The 16505-nt window shown below is 44.1% G+C and overlaps 1 protein-coding gene across 4 annotated transcripts in view; it reads right to left on the reverse strand.

Annotated features, from left to right (window-relative positions):
* LDAH (lipid droplet associated hydrolase) overlaps window positions 1–14677 on the reverse strand; it is a 193231-nt gene extending 178554 nt beyond the window's left edge. For 2 of the 4 annotated variants that reach the window (XR_005597012.1, XM_039532564.1), the window contains exon 1: window positions 4924–5143. Coding sequence is in view for 2 of the 4 variants with exons in the window: in XM_039532564.1 (XP_039388498.1) it covers window positions 4924–4954 (31 nt within the window). In the remaining 2 variants the exon portion in view is untranslated. Of the gene's footprint in view, window positions 1–4923; window positions 5145–14555 lie in introns of those variants that run through there. The other 2 variants (XM_039532565.1, XM_039532563.1) reach the window with 2 other exon arrangements.
* Between the last annotated feature and the right edge of the window lie 1828 nt (window positions 14678–16505).

Here is a 16505-nt window from a genome sequence, read left to right on the forward strand (position 1 = left end):
GATTATAGTATTTAGGGGAATCAGTGCATCCAGTTACCCACTGGGAGGAGATTGTCATTTTTACTATCTACCCAGTTTTCTCCCATTTACACTGATGCACCTTTAATCTAGTCCAAATTACAATAGTGTAAGTGAAATAAGAATTATGCCCTAACAATCTCCCTTTCCACATATAGTAACTGCCCCTCTATCTGGCATTTCTGTATTACAGTTAGGGTAACCAGATGTCCCGATTTTATAGGGACAGTCCCAATTTTGGGGTCTTTTTCTTATATAGGTTCCTATTACCTCCCCACCCCATCCCGATTTTTCACACTTGGTGTCTGGTCACCCTAATTACAGTCAAGCTGCTATGTAATGCCATTACTTGGCTGCAGACTTAACTTGCAAGAATCACTCAGAGGATTTTCAACCAAATACAGATTCTTCACCTTTCAGTTATTGGTTCACATCCAACCAAGATCAGCGATGAATGAAATAAAGCCATTACTATCAGGGCCATAATGAGTAGCTGGTCTCACTCCAGTTCTTGTGAACAAATGTCCATGTGAAAAAAAACTACCAGTGGTTCTCTTTGGGCAGTCTCAGCAGAGGCCAATGTTTGAATGAGCACAAAAGCACTTTGACAAAGCAGAGCAGGAAAGCTCACATTGTTGCTGCCTGTGGACAAATAGGGGATTTCTTTCTGCACATCTTTCAGTCCCACAACTACAAGAGGAGCTGTACTTATGAAGAAAGCCTTGAAAGTTAACCATTTTTATTGTATTTGTTTGTGCGTGGTGTCAAATTATGTTGTATCCCACATATCAACCAAATACACCATAAGAAGCAAGGAAATAAGCAGTAAACGCATCCAACACCCCTCTCATAAGCCTCAAATAACTCCCCTTCCACCACCCACAAATTTCCACTCTCATCCCAAACATGGGCATATTCTTGCTGCTTACCATGCCCCTCCTACTTCCCTCCCAGACTTAAACATTTAAACCAATCGATTCTGGTATGTACTAAGTGCTAAACATGGGAGAGGAGTGTGACTTGGCAGTCCCATCTGGAGCACCCTTCTGTGGCAGAACACAGCCCGACAGGCATCTGTGCCTCAGTTTCCCTTCTCAGATAACCCAATAACTCCATGCAAGCTTATCCACGAGTAGTCCATCAGCACGGTTTATTACCAGACACAGTTCATTTAATCCTGAATGAAGTCTCAACACATATAGTTCATTTCTCACCCCAGTGCAAACAGTCATTAAGATCACCCAACATCTCATCCAGTAACACCCCATACATCACACATTGGCATCTTCAAACATGCTCACACTCTCTGTCAATCCTCCTCTGTCCTTGTACCAGAACAGCCACCCTCACCCTTCCAACTGGACTGCAACCTCACTTTTCCCAGTGAGAACCCTCACAGCCTCTCTGCTGGGGAGCCTCCTTGCCCTCTCATAGCTCCTCTGGATTCAGCTCTCCGCCCCTGAAGAGATCAGCAGGTGAACTCTTCTGCTGCTGCTCTGCATTCAGCCCTCTCTGGCCCTCGGTTCCAGCTCTCTGGCTTAGAACCAGCAGGCACCTCCCTCGGCTACTGGTCCTCCTGCCTTCATCCTTCTATCTCTAGTTCTCTGACTTGGGGACCACCACTCAGCAAACCCCTCTTGCTGCTCTCCTACCTTCAGCCTTTTCCTAGGTCCCAAACATACAGTCTCTGGAAGCTCTCAGCTGCCCTTTCCTCACTGATTCTATTCACTAGCTGTGTCTCTGATACTCCATAGACCCCAGGTGCTAGCCCGCCCTCTTATCTGGCCAAATGGGAGAACTGTTCTGGTACAGGGATGCTGGACCTACTTCATAGAGAGGGGCCAGCCACCCTGTGACAGGGAGCATGTGGGGTTGCTGTGGGCCCTGAGAGAAGCATGGAAACCACCTGTGTTGGAATTATGGGAAGAGGAAACATGATGTGCAAGTGGATCTGTGAGGGCGCACAGCACCTAGCACAATGGGGTCTTGGTCCATGACTGTAGCTTTTAGGTACTACCACTATACAGATAACAAACAGGGACGTGCATGACAGAGATGGGAGGAAAATGGGATATGAGTTGAAGAGGGCGGTGTATATGAGAGGTGGAGGAGAGAAGTTATCTGCTCTGATGATCCATGGGTGGGGGTAAAGGGAGACTGTATGTGGGAATACTGAGGCTGAGCAGGTGGCCTGAAGTAGAGAGTAGTTCAGTGCTTCTGTACTAAGGTACTGTTGCTTGAAGGGTTTCCTTCGCACTTCAAGACAGTAATGTCACTGGGAGTGGTTGACATGCCGCTACCTTGGCAACGAGACTCTCAACTCCTAGGACTTTGCTCCTGGGTGCGATATATTCAAGCCCAGGCATCCATACTTGAAGCTGATGATCAACTTCCCAGCACACCAAGCCAGCTGCACTGATGGAGAGCCCTTTCAGTACCAATTTCTTGGCACAACCACTGGGCTCCTCCCGTTACAGGGACCCTACAAAGCTCTGGCCACCCCAGTTCAGTCCCCAGCACGCACACACCTCTACCTCTTCACCCTCGGCCCAAATAATGCCCCAATCACCGTCATACGATGGCCACATTTCAAGACAGTGCATGTTTTTCATTTAAGATAACACTTTTTCTACAGGGAAACAGAAATGAAAGTTTCTATCAAAGAAAAATGTGTTTGATGGAGAGAGCTGAGTGAAAGAGTGGTCAATGCTTTAACAGAGGAAGTTCAGAGCACAAAGGATAGAAGACAATTCTTCTCTCACTCTGTCTTAAGAGGGGATGGTGGTTTACAAGGAGTATCAGGAGGGGAAGCATTTATCATACTGAAGAGTTATAGATGCTTCAATTTAACTCATACTTTGGGCCTAACTTCCATCCCTCTTCATTAGCAATTATTTTCCTGGTGGCAAATCAATCTCTCCTATCTCAGGAAAAGAGAATGTGGCCCTCATTCTCAACCTTAGTTTTCATTCCTTCTCTCTAAATTATCCTATAGCTGAAGCCTTCCTCCCTCTCTCATTTACTACACGTTCCACTCCCTGCCCTTCTCTTTGAGCACAAACTCACCCCCGCTTCAGGATTCATGCACTAATTCAGGGATCAGCAACCTTTGGCACGTGGCCCATCAGGGAAATCTGCTGGCAGGCCGGGATGGTTTGTTTACCTGCAGCGTCCGCAGGTTCGGCCGATCGCAGCTCCCACTGGCCGCGGTTCGCCGTTCCAGGCCAATGGGGGCTGCGGGAAGCGGTGTGGGCCAAGGGAGATCATCTTAGCTATGCTTTTTATGTAGCCTGTTGTAAAACTAGGCAAATATCTAGATAAGTTGAAAGCCCCTGGAAGACCTCTGAGTAGCCTCCAGGGGAACACATACCCGTGGTTGAAAACTACTGGCTTAGGACTCCACACCTAGTGAGGAAGCTTTTGTGCATTGCATTCTAAGTTGCCTCTCTCTCCCTGAGCATTGTATAGGGAGCCTGAGCTCCTGACTTGGCTTAGTGGAGGGATCTCAAACTCAAATCACCACGAGGGCCACATGAGGACTACCACATTGGCCTGAGGGCTGCATCACTAAAAGCTTTTCATACAATGATACAAAAGTATAGTAAAAAATGAAGATAATATAGTATGCTATTAAAAGTCAATGTATTAACTTTTTAAAAAGTGTAATGTGAAGAGGGGGTTTAATAAAATATAAACACTCAATAATGCACCTCACTCAAATGACAAAACATTCATTTTCTTTTACAATTACTTCGGTTAAAGCCCCCCACTCTGCCCCCACTCCACCCCTTCCATGAGGCCCTGCCCCAACTCCAGGCCCTCTCTGCCCCTATTCCAACCCCTTCCCCAAATCCCCGCCCCAGCCCCACCCCTTCTCCACCTCCTCCCCACTCCCTCCTGGAAAGTCCTAAGTGCTGCCAAATAGCTGTTTGGTGGCAGGAAGCTCTGGAGGATAGGTGGAGGAGGGGAGGAGAGCTTGGCTGCTGGTGGAGTCAGCACCTATGGCAGGCCGCAGCCCACATGTTTGAGACCCCCGGCTTAGTGAATCCCAGTGCTGATCCTGTGATTTTCTAGGCATCTAAAAGTAAAATGCTGGGTGATGCTCAGCACTGCAACGCCTAAGTCCCTTTGTCAGTCCCACCTTTTGTTTACAGGGACCTGGGCCATGGAGTTTTTCTTCTTGTTTTATAGAGGCATCATGTACATTTAAGAGACTACTTACATAACAAATATTCTGAGAGATTTTACCTTTAGAATTAGTAATATAAACAGAAAAAATATTACAACTGGTAACATTATTACTACATTGATTTTGCCTAACTGCATAAAATTAGTTCTTGCAATATTGTTATAACATGAGAAATTTAATGCACTGTTATTCTACAATTAGTATAGCTGCATCATCATTGTGTAAGAATTACTGTACACAATATTACTCTATAATGTATTATTCCAGCACTATTATTGCACGCAATACATTGCTACAATTAATATTTTTTCTTGTACTATTGTTGTATGAGAATACACTGCATGCAACATCATTCGGTAAGGCAGTGTTGCTTCTGGCGCTATGATAATAGTCTACTTGCAGCACCAGCCTGCAAAAAAGCGCTGCTCTTTGCACGAGCAGTGCTTTGCGCGCGCCGTTCTTTGGCTATTATCTGGAAGTGGAATTGATCCGCTATCAGGAGAGCAGCAGCAGCGTTATCCCGGGCACAGCTCCGGAGCCCTGCACTGACCACCCTGCAGGCAGCAGGGTCCCCTCCTGCACGGCACCTCCCATTGCCTTATCCCCAGGCACGGCGCGGGAGGCCGGGGTCAGGGCCCCGCCCTAGTAGGAAAGCGCTGGGCAGCAGCCGCCGAGCGGGGATGGAAAGCCCCGGGCCGGACCCCCCCGGCACGTACCTTCCCCGGCGCCCCGCATGTCCGCGGTCATTGGGCTGCACGCGCCGGCAGCCGAGCGGCGTCTGCCAGGCCGGGCGGAAGGAGGGTGCGTCCCGGCTTCTTCCGCCCGGCAGCGGAAGCTCAGAGACCGGGGCGGGGGAGCCTGGCGCGCGCAGCGTGTCTCCAGAGGCTCTTTGGGCGGGATCGGCGCCCAGGGACATGATGGCGCCAGCGCCTCCCCCTCCCCCCACCAGGGCGCCCTGGTGCCAGCTGGAGTTGGGTCCCTGGGATAGGGCCCCCATGGTGGCAGCAGGCTGCGCTCAGGGTGGCTGGCGTAGCCCTCGGGGACAGCAGCAGGCACCTGGCACCCTCCTGCATACCCCGCACAGGGACACTGGCACCCCAAGGCATGATCCTGCTGCCCCCCTGCAAAGAGCCCTTGGCAGCATGGCCTGACTGCCTGCATCTCCTCACAGGGGAAAAGAAACCGCACTGGGGCAACCTGCATGCCCCTTTCCAGTGACTAGCAGTGCACGAAGGTGTCCGGTCTGGCTGGGACCTGCCCCAGGGTGACTGGCAGTACTTTTTAAGCTGTCAAGGCCCAAAAACGCTGTGTGACAGACTCAAAAAGAGGAACACAAAAATTATTCATGCAGGGAACTTAAAATGTTGTGGGATTCCTTCCTTTAATATGAGGACCTCTTTCTATAGCCTCAGTTTCGTAATTTGTTATTCATTGTTAATTATTTTTAGCAATAAAAGAGAGTGGACACAAAATTTGGAGTAATCTTGGGATTATAATTAATAACATTCCTTCAAATGAGGGATTATTTCTTCTTATCATTATTTCTCAATATAGCTCAATGATTTGAGAATTATGAGCAGCATTGACTAAAGTTTCCCTTTCTGGAATCCATAGTGTGATGACTGGCATTACCTTGCTTCCTTTTTTATCAAAAAGTTCAAAGGGCAGCCTGGGCCCTAGTGTATTGCTGATCAAAATACTATCTTGTAGTCCCCGGGTTACAAATCTTGACTGTCATCAGAAAGCTAGATGCAGTGATATACATTGAAAACACTATCAGTTAAAAGCCTGTGCTATTGCATGGGTGTACTTTGTAAATATGGTACAGGACTTTAAAATTGCATGGCATTGTTACCCTAAAACGTAGATGCCAATTACATTAATCTATGATAGCGCTTTTAATTTAACAAAATCTCTGGCCACCCTAGTTCAGTCCCCAGCGCACACACACCATCTACCTCTTCACCCTCAGCCCAAATAATGGCCCAATCACTGTTATACGGTGGCCACATTTCAAGACAGTATATGTTTTTCATTTAAGATAACACTTTTTCTACTGGGAAATAGAAATGAAAGATTCTGTCAGAGAAACATACGTTGTTGGAACCTTCTGGAATTTTCTATTCTAACTAAACTACATCATCCCTGTCTCTGCTATTTTGACATAGTGAATACCAGTGAAAATGAGGTGGGATCAGAGGCTAAAATAGGGAAAGAACAAGTTAAAATTACTTAGACAAGTTAAATGTCTTCAAGTCACCAGGGCCTCATGAAATGCATCCTGGAATACTCAAGGAGCTGACTGAGGAGATATCTGAGCCGTTAGCGATTATCTTTTAAAAGACATGGAAGACGTGAGAAATTCCAGAAGACTGGAAAAGGACAAACATAGTGGCAATCTATAAAAAGGGAAATAAGGACAACCTGGGGAATTACAGATCAGTCATCTTAACTTCTGTACCTGGAAAGAAAATGGAGCAAATGATTAATCAGTTTCCGAACATCTAGAAGATAATAAGGTGATAAGTAACAGTCAGCATGAATTTGTCAAGAACAAATTGTGTCAAACCAATCTGATAGCTTTCTTTGACATGGTAACAAGCCTTGTGGATGGGGGGAAGTGGTAGACATAGTATATCTTGAATTTAGCGAAGCTTTTGATACTGTCTCTTATCACCTTCTCATAAAAAAAATAGGGAAATGCAACCTAGTTGGAGCTACTATAAGGTGGGTGCATGACTGTTTGGAAAACCATTCCCAGAGAGTGGTTATCAGTGGTTTTCAGTCATGTGGGAAGGGCATAATGAGTGGGGTCCCACAGGGATCAGTTCTGGTTCCAGTTCTGTTCTATAACTTCATCAACGATTTAGCTAATAGAGAGTACACAAAGTTTTTAGATCATTCCAAGCTGGGAGGAGTTGCAAGTGCTTTGGAGGATAGGATTAAAATTCAAAATGCTCTGGACAAACTGGAGAAATTGAAGTAAATAGGATGAAAGTCAATAACGACAAATGCAAAGTACTGCATTTAGGAAGGAACAATCAGTTGCACACATACAAAATGGGAAATGACTACCTAGGAAAGAGTACTGCAGAAAGGGATCTGGGGGTCATAGTGGACCACAAGCTAAATATGAATCAATAATGTACGACTATTGCAAAAAAAATGAACATCATTCTGGGATGTATTAGGAGTTGTGTAAGCAAGACACAAGAAGTAATTCTTCCGCTTACTCCACACTGATTAGTCCTCAGCTGGAGTATTGTGTCCAGTTCTGAGTGCCACATTTCAGGAAAGATGTGGACAAATTGGAGAAAGTCCAGAGAAATGCAACAAAAATGATTAGAGGTCTAGAAAACATGACCCATGAGGGAAGATTGAAAAAATTGAGTTTGTTTAGTATGGAAAGGAGAAGACAGAGGGGACGTGATAACAGTTTTCAAGCACATAAAAGGTTGCTGCAAGGAGGAAGGAGAAGAATTGTTCTTCTTAACCTTGAGAATAGGAGAAGAAGGAATGGGCATAAATAGCTGCAAAGGAGCTTTAGGTAGGACATAAGGAAAAACTTCCTAATTGTCAGCCTGGTTAGGCACTGGAATAAATTGCCTAGGGGGGTTGTGGAATCTCTATCATTGGAGATTTTTAAGAGCAGGTTAGAAAACACCTGTTAGTGGTCTGGATAATACTTAGTCCTGCCATGAGTGCAGGGGACTGGGCTAGATGACCTCTCGCAATCCCCTGCAGTCCTATGAATCTATGCTTTGAAAAATCTTACAGCACCTTACAGAGAAAAGCATCACAAAAGGGTTTAAAAATCATAAAATACATATCTCAATTTGAAATAATTAAGATGATGACAGTATCAGGACACTTTGTTTTGTATGGAACAGTAATTGGCTGTAAAATTGAGGCTTTGGTTAGGTAGAAATTGATGATAGTTTAAATTTAGAAAATCCAATATAGTGGATCAAAATGGCATATATAAGGATGACATAGGAGTGGGGAAGGATCTTCTAGAACTTCCTAGGACCTTCTAGAAACTCCTAGAAGCCAAGATGGCATCATAACAGGTGAAGGCACATGTAAGTATGTGTCACCAAGCACATGTAGGTACATGTGAGCTAGGTAGCTGGTAGCTGATTGGCTCAGAGAATATCACCCCATTGAAAGACCAACCAATCAGAGGCTGAGAGAAAGTCACACCACTGAAAAGCGACCAATCAGAGACAACTGGGTAGGCTGGAAATTGTATATAAGGGTGACAGCCAGCAGGCTGCACTTGTAGTGCACACCTTTCAAGATTCATCGGTCCTACACATGCCTATCACAACATGTGGTGTACCTCATCCAGTGCACTAAATGCCCCATAACTATGTGGGTTAAATTAGACAATCACTATATTCTTGAATGAACTCAAAAAAGGATCAAAGACAAAAACACCATGTCGCCTGTGGGTGAAAACCTTTCACAAAGTGATCACTCTATATCTGACCTATCCGTTCTCATTGTCAAAGGAAACCTGCTCAACACCTTCAAAAGATGATCCTGGAAGCTTAAATTCATGACTTTGCTAGACATTAAAAATCATGGTCTTAATGAAGACACTGGATTTATGGTTTATTACAACAATCCATAATCCGTAACCCGCAAACCCTCCTTTTTGTCTTATGACTACAGAGGTGTTAAAGGGCCACTTCATCTTTGAATGTTCCTTACTTATGCTAAACTATCTATTCAATCTTGTATGTAGGTGTGGCACTCTGAGTAGTTTTCTGAGACCTGAAGAAGAGTTCCTTGTAGCTCAAAAGCTTGTCTCTCTCAAAAACAGAAGTTGATCCAGTAAAAGATATTACCTCACCCCATCTTGTCTCTCTAATGATAAATGAATGGCATCTGTTACAGAACACAAATCTATTTGAAAAAGTCTACCTGTGCATACCATTGCTCAAAATTTAACCTGCAGCATCCGCAGGTTCTGCCGATCGCAGCTTCCACTGGCCGTGGTTCACTGTTCCAGGCCAATGGGGGCTGTAGGAAGTGGCGGCCAGCACATTCCTCGGCCCACGCTGCTTCTTGCAGCCCCCATTGGCCTGGAACAGCGAACTGCAGCCAGTGGGAGCCAAACCTGTGAACACTGCAGGTAAACAGACTGGCCCGGCCTGCCAGCGGATTTCCCTGATGGGCTGCGTGCCAAAGGTTGCCAATGCTGTCTTAGAGGCAGTGGAAAGATTCAAAAATGTATTGCCCAATTTCCCAACACAAGTCTGACAGTCCCAATGATGGAACGTGCAGGAATTATATAAGGCCAAAACTCTTCACAGGACAAAAATTCAGAAATTTAAAATAAAAAAAGGAAACATTAAGTGGGAATGACCTCTTATTCCACATCATTGTGGAGAAAACAGAATTTGATGCAATGACGTTAGCTTTCTCTACACAATATCAATACGTGAGTACACCACAAGTATGCACTGAAATGAGTATTTCATTTTATACAAATAATGGCACTAACAATATTTTAGTGTGTTTTTCTACATTAACATGAAGTTAAAGTTAGCTCCAGGAATTTTTGAAATGAAAGTTAGGGGATTTTGAACTTTAATATACGTAATATCACTTTCATTTGCTTGTCATTTTAAAATATTTAAAGCTCTGATCCACAGGGGCTCCTCAAATACAGAACAAAAAGATGGTCCTTGCCAAAACAGCTTACATCTAAGTGTGAATAGTTCCATTGAAACCAGTAATACTATTCACATGCTTAAAGTTAATCACATGCTTAAGTGCTTTGTTGGATTGGTTCCAAAATGAACACATTTATTTAGCACAACGATAGAACAAAATTTATGCTATGAAAACAGTGTAGTTATTTAAGGGTTCAATCCTGTTTGCTAAGTGTTTTGCATGACTTCACTGGGACCAGGCCCTAAATATGTACGTTTTATGTGCTCCGATACCAAGGAAGGCATGAGAAATATTAGCGTCCAAACAAATAGGCCTTGAATATTTTTCCTGGCAATGAACCACAGGCACAGTGGCATACAGAAAAGTTTTAGAAGTTTGTTGGTAGTATCTCAAAGCACCAAATAAATCTATGGGAGATGGGTTCTTCTGGCCAGGGCCCTGGGGGCCAGAGGCTGCGTGTTTGTAGTTTAGCAATGTAAATAATGCAATAATTGCTGTGACCTATACATTTAACTCTATTTTCATAGTTCAGTTTAAAATATTTAATCCAAAGAAAGCACAATTAGTGTCCAACTAAAATATAAAATACCCTCTATATGTCAACAGTTGTATGACAGAAAACTCTGTCTAGGAACAGATGGCAGTGTCTTTGTTAATCTTGCCCCATAGATGAGTGGAAATAAGTTTTAAAACAGCATAGACAAGGAAAAAAAGTGCACATACATGGAGAGCAACAGACAGAATTAGCTAGAACTGACTAAACACATGAGAAAATAGCTGGTAAAACTTACTGGAGAGACATTTGGTTCTTCAAAGCACCCAGCAGCATAAAACATATCTGGAGATGACTGTTCATGCAGCTGCATGCACTGGAATAACTCACACTTTAACTGCTCTGTATTTAATAACTGAGAACTACAGAATGAAATAGGACATTGAATTACTGCATGTCTTGAAAACAACTCTACTTTTAAACAGGTTTGAGAACTATCCAAATAGTGATCTATTTTCTTCCCTGCCCCAACACATTGTTATCTAAAACTGAACAATGAGGATCATACTGTGAGATTGAAACCATAAATCACATTCGGGTGTGGGCAGAAGTGCTCCCCACAATCAGGAGTTCTCATCAGAGATGTTCTGATTAAGTGCAGGTTTGAGCTCAGGTGCTGACATGACCTCTATGTGGAGGGCCAGCACAAGACCCAAGCATTGCTTAAGTCACACTTTGAATGCTTAAGTGTTGAATAAGCTTTATGTTGAACCTCTGCACAATGGTGAATTTCACCCATGGAGTTCATCCTGAGAACATGTGCTGCTTAACTTTGCTCATGTTATAAAGTTTTGTATTCACGGACTGTTATTGTGGTGACTGTGCATAGACACAGGAAGGTAAAGCTCCTGGCAACCATTCTGGCTCTAATCTTGATCCCTGCCTGTGTGACAGTGAAATTCTATACTACTGAAAAACTAGATATGTTCCAAACACTTCTATTAACCCAATCAGTCATGTGATTGACTAGGACAACATTTTTTCCCTTAAGATCAATATTGTAAAACCCCTTCAGGACTAGAACCTAAGCTATGAGGAGGGGAGGAGAAGTGGACACTTCTGCATTACCACTGGAAGCCTAGAGTGGATTTCTGCTGGAGGACCCTGAGAAACTAGGCTCTGCAGGAAGTCCCACCCAGCAGGGCCTCAGTGGTGGCGCTTGCATGGCCCACTGATTCGCTTATGCTGGTATATAAACCAGGAAGCCAGAGAGTGGTCATGTCTGAGCAATAATGCAGACTGCTTGCTCGCTTCTACTCCAGATCTTGCTTTGCAGTAGACCTTAGACTCTGGCTTCTGATCCTGGTTTGTCCCTGACTCTATTTGCCTGCTGCCTGCAACTTGGTGCTTGACTCTGACTTCCTGGTAGCCTGATCCTGCTTGATTCTGACCCTGCTACTCCTCTCCTGAGGCCAAAAACTCAGTGTACACAGGCAGCCTATATCCTGATTGTGACGTTATTGACATAATCTGGGACCATATAGAACATGGTTGCAACTAAAGTCCTGTAGTGGCACCAAATCTTGTATAAAGGGGGTCAAATGAGGTGTCTAAGACCAGGTTATAGGTTGCTGGTTATGATGCCTGTATGCATGTATCATTTTTGTAGTTGAAGTTATGAATATTGGCTCTATACTGTCTGTACTTCAAACTTATGCTATGCTTCTGGGTGACATCCCCGACAAGTTGGTATTAGCTCTGCCTAGCTTGCTTGATGGCCCATTAAGGACCATCAGCTATACAACTGACCCATTGAGAGAAGGCAGATACTCCTTGTAACTCAGCAAAGTATGCAGAAACTTGTCCATGTGTCTCTAGACTCCATTTTGCTGTAATTTTCCCACAGTATGAACAAAGAGGTGTTCTTACCCCTGGAAAAGACTATAAAAGGCTGATGCCTCATCTCCATCTGGTCTTTAATCCTGCTTCTTACCTCTGGAGGGACTTTGCTACAAATGGAAGCTCTACACCAGGGGTAGGCAACCTCTGGCACACGTGCCAAAGGCAGCACACGAGCTGATTTTCAGTGGCACTCACACTGCCCGGGTCCTGGCCACTAGTCTGGGGGGGCTCTGCATTTTAATTTAATTTTAAATGAAGCTTCTTAAACATTTAAAAAAACTTATTTACTTTACATACTACAATAGTTTAGTTATATATTATAGACTTATAGAAAGAGACCTTCTAAAAACGTTAAAATGTATTACTGGCACGCAAAACCTTAAATGAGAGTGAATAAATGAAGACTCGGCACAGCACTTCTGAAAGGTTGCTGACCCCTGCCCTACCCAAAGGACTGAATGACCCATCCCAGCTGGGGATGTACTCCAGAGACTTGATTTGAACCTGCAGTTTATTCTATCACTGCTACAACCCTGATCCAAGAACTTTGCCATTACTGTATGTAACTGTTTCCATTTAACCAATTCTAACTCTCATTTATATCTTTTTCCTTTTATGAATAAACCTTTAGATTTTAGATTCTAAAGGATTGGTAACAGCATGATTTGTGGGTAAGATCTGATTTGTATATTGACCTGGGGCTTTGATTCTTTGGGATCGAGAGAACCCTTTTTTTTCTTTATTGGGGTATTGGTTTTCATAACTATTTGTATCCATAACGAGTGGCACTGGTGGTGATACTGGGAAACTGGAGTGTCTAAGGGAATTGCTTGTGTGACTTGTGGTTAGCCAGTGGTTAGCCTTTGTCTGGCTGGTTTGGTTTGCCTTAGAGGTGGAAAAACCCCAGCCTTGGGCTGTAACTGCCGTGTTTTAAGCAATTTGTCCTGAACTGGCACTCTCAGTTGGGTCCCGCCAGAACCGCATCGTTACACTGGTCCTGACAAATATGCAGCAAAGGCCTCCTGTAATAAAACTTTGGTTCAAGTTTCCCAGTAGACTTAAAGTCAAAATAACCTCTCTCTCTTCCAGTCATGTCTTAAACTTATGAATGTATTCTCTATATTTTTTTATTTGTATGATGGGATGTATTAACCCCACTTGGGTCCAGAAGGGGTTAAAAGGAGTTGGAGTGTTGTGGTAACCTCACCTGGTACTCCAGCTGTTCAGGCAGCCCTGAGGTCAGCCACACCAGCCGCTCCAGAAGTCCCAGAAAGTCATGGAATCCGTGACCTCTGTGGAAGATTTGCAGCCTTATTCATAAAGTATGAAGCAGGCACAATGATCACAGTAGCATTTTTCTAATAAGGGGGTTTGCACTAGCTTCTTCAGCCAAAACCCCTTCTATCCTATGATGTACCCTACTTAATCTTTTCTCACGGCAAGGATGGCTGCATTTCAATAGTGATGAAGAGATAAGGTCTGAGCCAATGGGAGTTCTGCTAGAACAAGGTCTGCAGGTTTAGTCCTACAATTTTCAGTTCAAGCATCTGATAATTAAAGGAGCTATATGAGTCAGATATAGCATAATTGTTTTTTTCTGGTTATATTAATGTTAGTTTGTTACAATGCAATTGTTTATCAGTGCTGAATTGATAGCTTTGATTTTTATTTTATTTTTTTTGGCTTGTCTTTTCTAATTTAGAAAATGATAATTTAGGGAAATGATGCTATTTTAGTGAGTTTTGGCCAAAACAAATGCAAAGATTAGGCATACATAAGAAAAAATAGGTCAAGTTGAACTGAACATCCATTTACCTTATGCAGAGATATGGGACATAAGCATTGATCTTAACAGCTTAAATGTGGAGGAAGCAAGTCTTTATTTTGGTATTTGTAAACTGTACCTTTCAGCATTTAATGCAAAATTGACAGCAGATTGACTTCTCTTATGTGAATAAGCCTATTAATATTCCTACTGGGACCCAAATTTCACCCCTTTAAATGTATTTTTAGCTCTTGCCACTCCCATCCATCAGAAATAGACTAAAGGCTTGGCTGTAGGTGGCAAGCTCAGCTTCTGCAGCACCCCATTGTAGTTCAACATGTCATTATACCCCCACCTCAGGGTCTCTGATAATTAGCCACCACAAGGACCAGTGCCTTAGCCCTCCAGCTAAGACACGTTCCACTTCCACTCCTTCCAGGGTATCAAAGTCCTAAAATAGGAAAGAATATGGACCTCAAGAGGGTCATTCAGCAGGACCTCACCTTTCTCTTCATAGCTTGTGAACAACGGGTCACTTAGTCATCTTCACCTTGTCAGAGAGGCAGGTGAGCTGTCTCAGATTCCTGGCTGCAACCAGGCTTCCCGCACACAGGGAGAAGCAGAGGTCTGCTCTGTTTCCTGATGATCCCTCAACTGACCTAAGCCCTCTCTTTTTAGTTCTCACCACTCCTGACACATGCTACATGACAGGTGTAGCCGGGTGGGGTTGATTGGACCCACGGTGCCTTATTAAACCTCCTCAGCCTGTTTGGGGGTTATATAACCCACCACAGTGTGTCCTTGCTCTTGTGAATTCAGACTTTTTTTACTGCCAGACTGCAATGTGATTTCAGTGATTAAAACATGCAACCCCTTGTGTTGTTTCCAAAACCAATATTTGTTTTTTTCTATGGTTACAGGGAACAATTTTTCACCTTAAATAATCAGACCATATTAGTCAAGGGTCCACAAAGAAATGGAACAATTCAGAAAAGAGGTTTGTTAAGAGCATGAATTCAACTCAGAGATGAGAAAGATATTGAGTGAAGTTACATGACCCTGTGATGGGCACAGTATAAGTGCCTAGGCATGCAGAGCTCAGAAAAGCAGTAAATTTGCTTTTTCAATTTCTCTTTGTATGTCATTTGCTTCCTCTGAGCACTGAACTGCTTTCTTCCACAAGAGTCGCAAGTGCTCCCTCTGGTTAATTCTGTCTCTTGATCTTCTCTAAGAGTTTGCTCTTATGTGGAACTTCTGGTTCTTGTATAGCGTCAGTTAGGACATGTAGACTAACTGGTTCACTTTGTCTAGCTCTGTCCAGCTGATTTCTACCGTTTTTCTTTTATTTGTCGTCTGACTTCACAGGACTTCTGTCTTTCCCTCTGGATTGCAGTACTGCCTCCAACTTTTGACAGGATCAGTATGACATTCTCATTTCATCGGGGTTCTTGTATTCCCTCCAGGTTAGCAATGCTGACTGACTTTTGCTACATGGCTTCCTTCAGAATTCTCTCTGTGCAGGTATTTTTCAGAGGAGCATAAGTTCCCCATCTTATTAGAACATTATCCTTCTTTGTCCTGGACAAACTTCAGAAGATGGTAGGCTTTCCCTCTGGCTTTCTCCAGTCATTTCCTCGAAGCTGGGTTATGGCCCCTCCAGCATGATGAGCTCTCTTTTTAAGGTAAACTGATCTTACTGGTCTACTCAGTGGCAGGTGCAATTTTCAGTTTTGGAACTCTGATTGCATACTCCCTCGCCAGAGATATGTTTCAGTTTTAAGAATTAAGAAAATAGCCTAACAGCTCTGTACTTGTTATGGTCCACATCGGTCTCACTCTAAATGGGGTCCTAGTGTATTGGGAATCACCCTGAGACAGATGCAGACAAAATCTATTTCAGCAATACTATTCTACCTTATGGAGTCTTTGATCTTCACTTCAGAATCCCTTTATGAGAACCCTTCTTCCACAAACATTTTGAAAAGCTTCTTCATTTAAGATCCACAGTGATTTTTTAAAAAACAACAACAGTGTTTACAATATGACATGGCCATATTGGGTCAGGCCAGTGGTCCATCTAGCCCCGTAACTTCTCTCTGACAGTGGCCAGCTAAGTTCCCTGTAAGCTGCGCGGTTGCGCAGCTGTGCAGCAGCCTATTTAGCACCACAGAGGCGAACAGGGACCTGCTGTGACTGGGGGAGAGGCACTCCTCCCCCAGCCCCAACCTAGCCCAGCCCCCAATCTGCTGCAGCTGGGGTGGGGGTGCCCCTTCCCCCAGCCCAAACCCAGTCCCAGCCCAGACCTGCCGCAGCTGGGGGAGGAGCACCTATCCCGCATCTCCAGCCCTGGAGCTGCCGCGGTGGGGAGAGGTGCCTCTCCCCCCAAGCCCAGGTGCTGCTGCGGGGAGAGAGAGCTGGGGGGCATTCTCTGTCCCTGCTGTAGCCACGGAGCA

Source organism: Mauremys reevesii, linkage group 3 (genome assembly GCF_016161935.1).
Source record: "Mauremys reevesii isolate NIE-2019 linkage group 3, ASM1616193v1, whole genome shotgun sequence".
NCBI classification, from domain to species: Eukaryota; Metazoa; Chordata; order Testudines; family Geoemydidae; genus Mauremys; species Mauremys reevesii.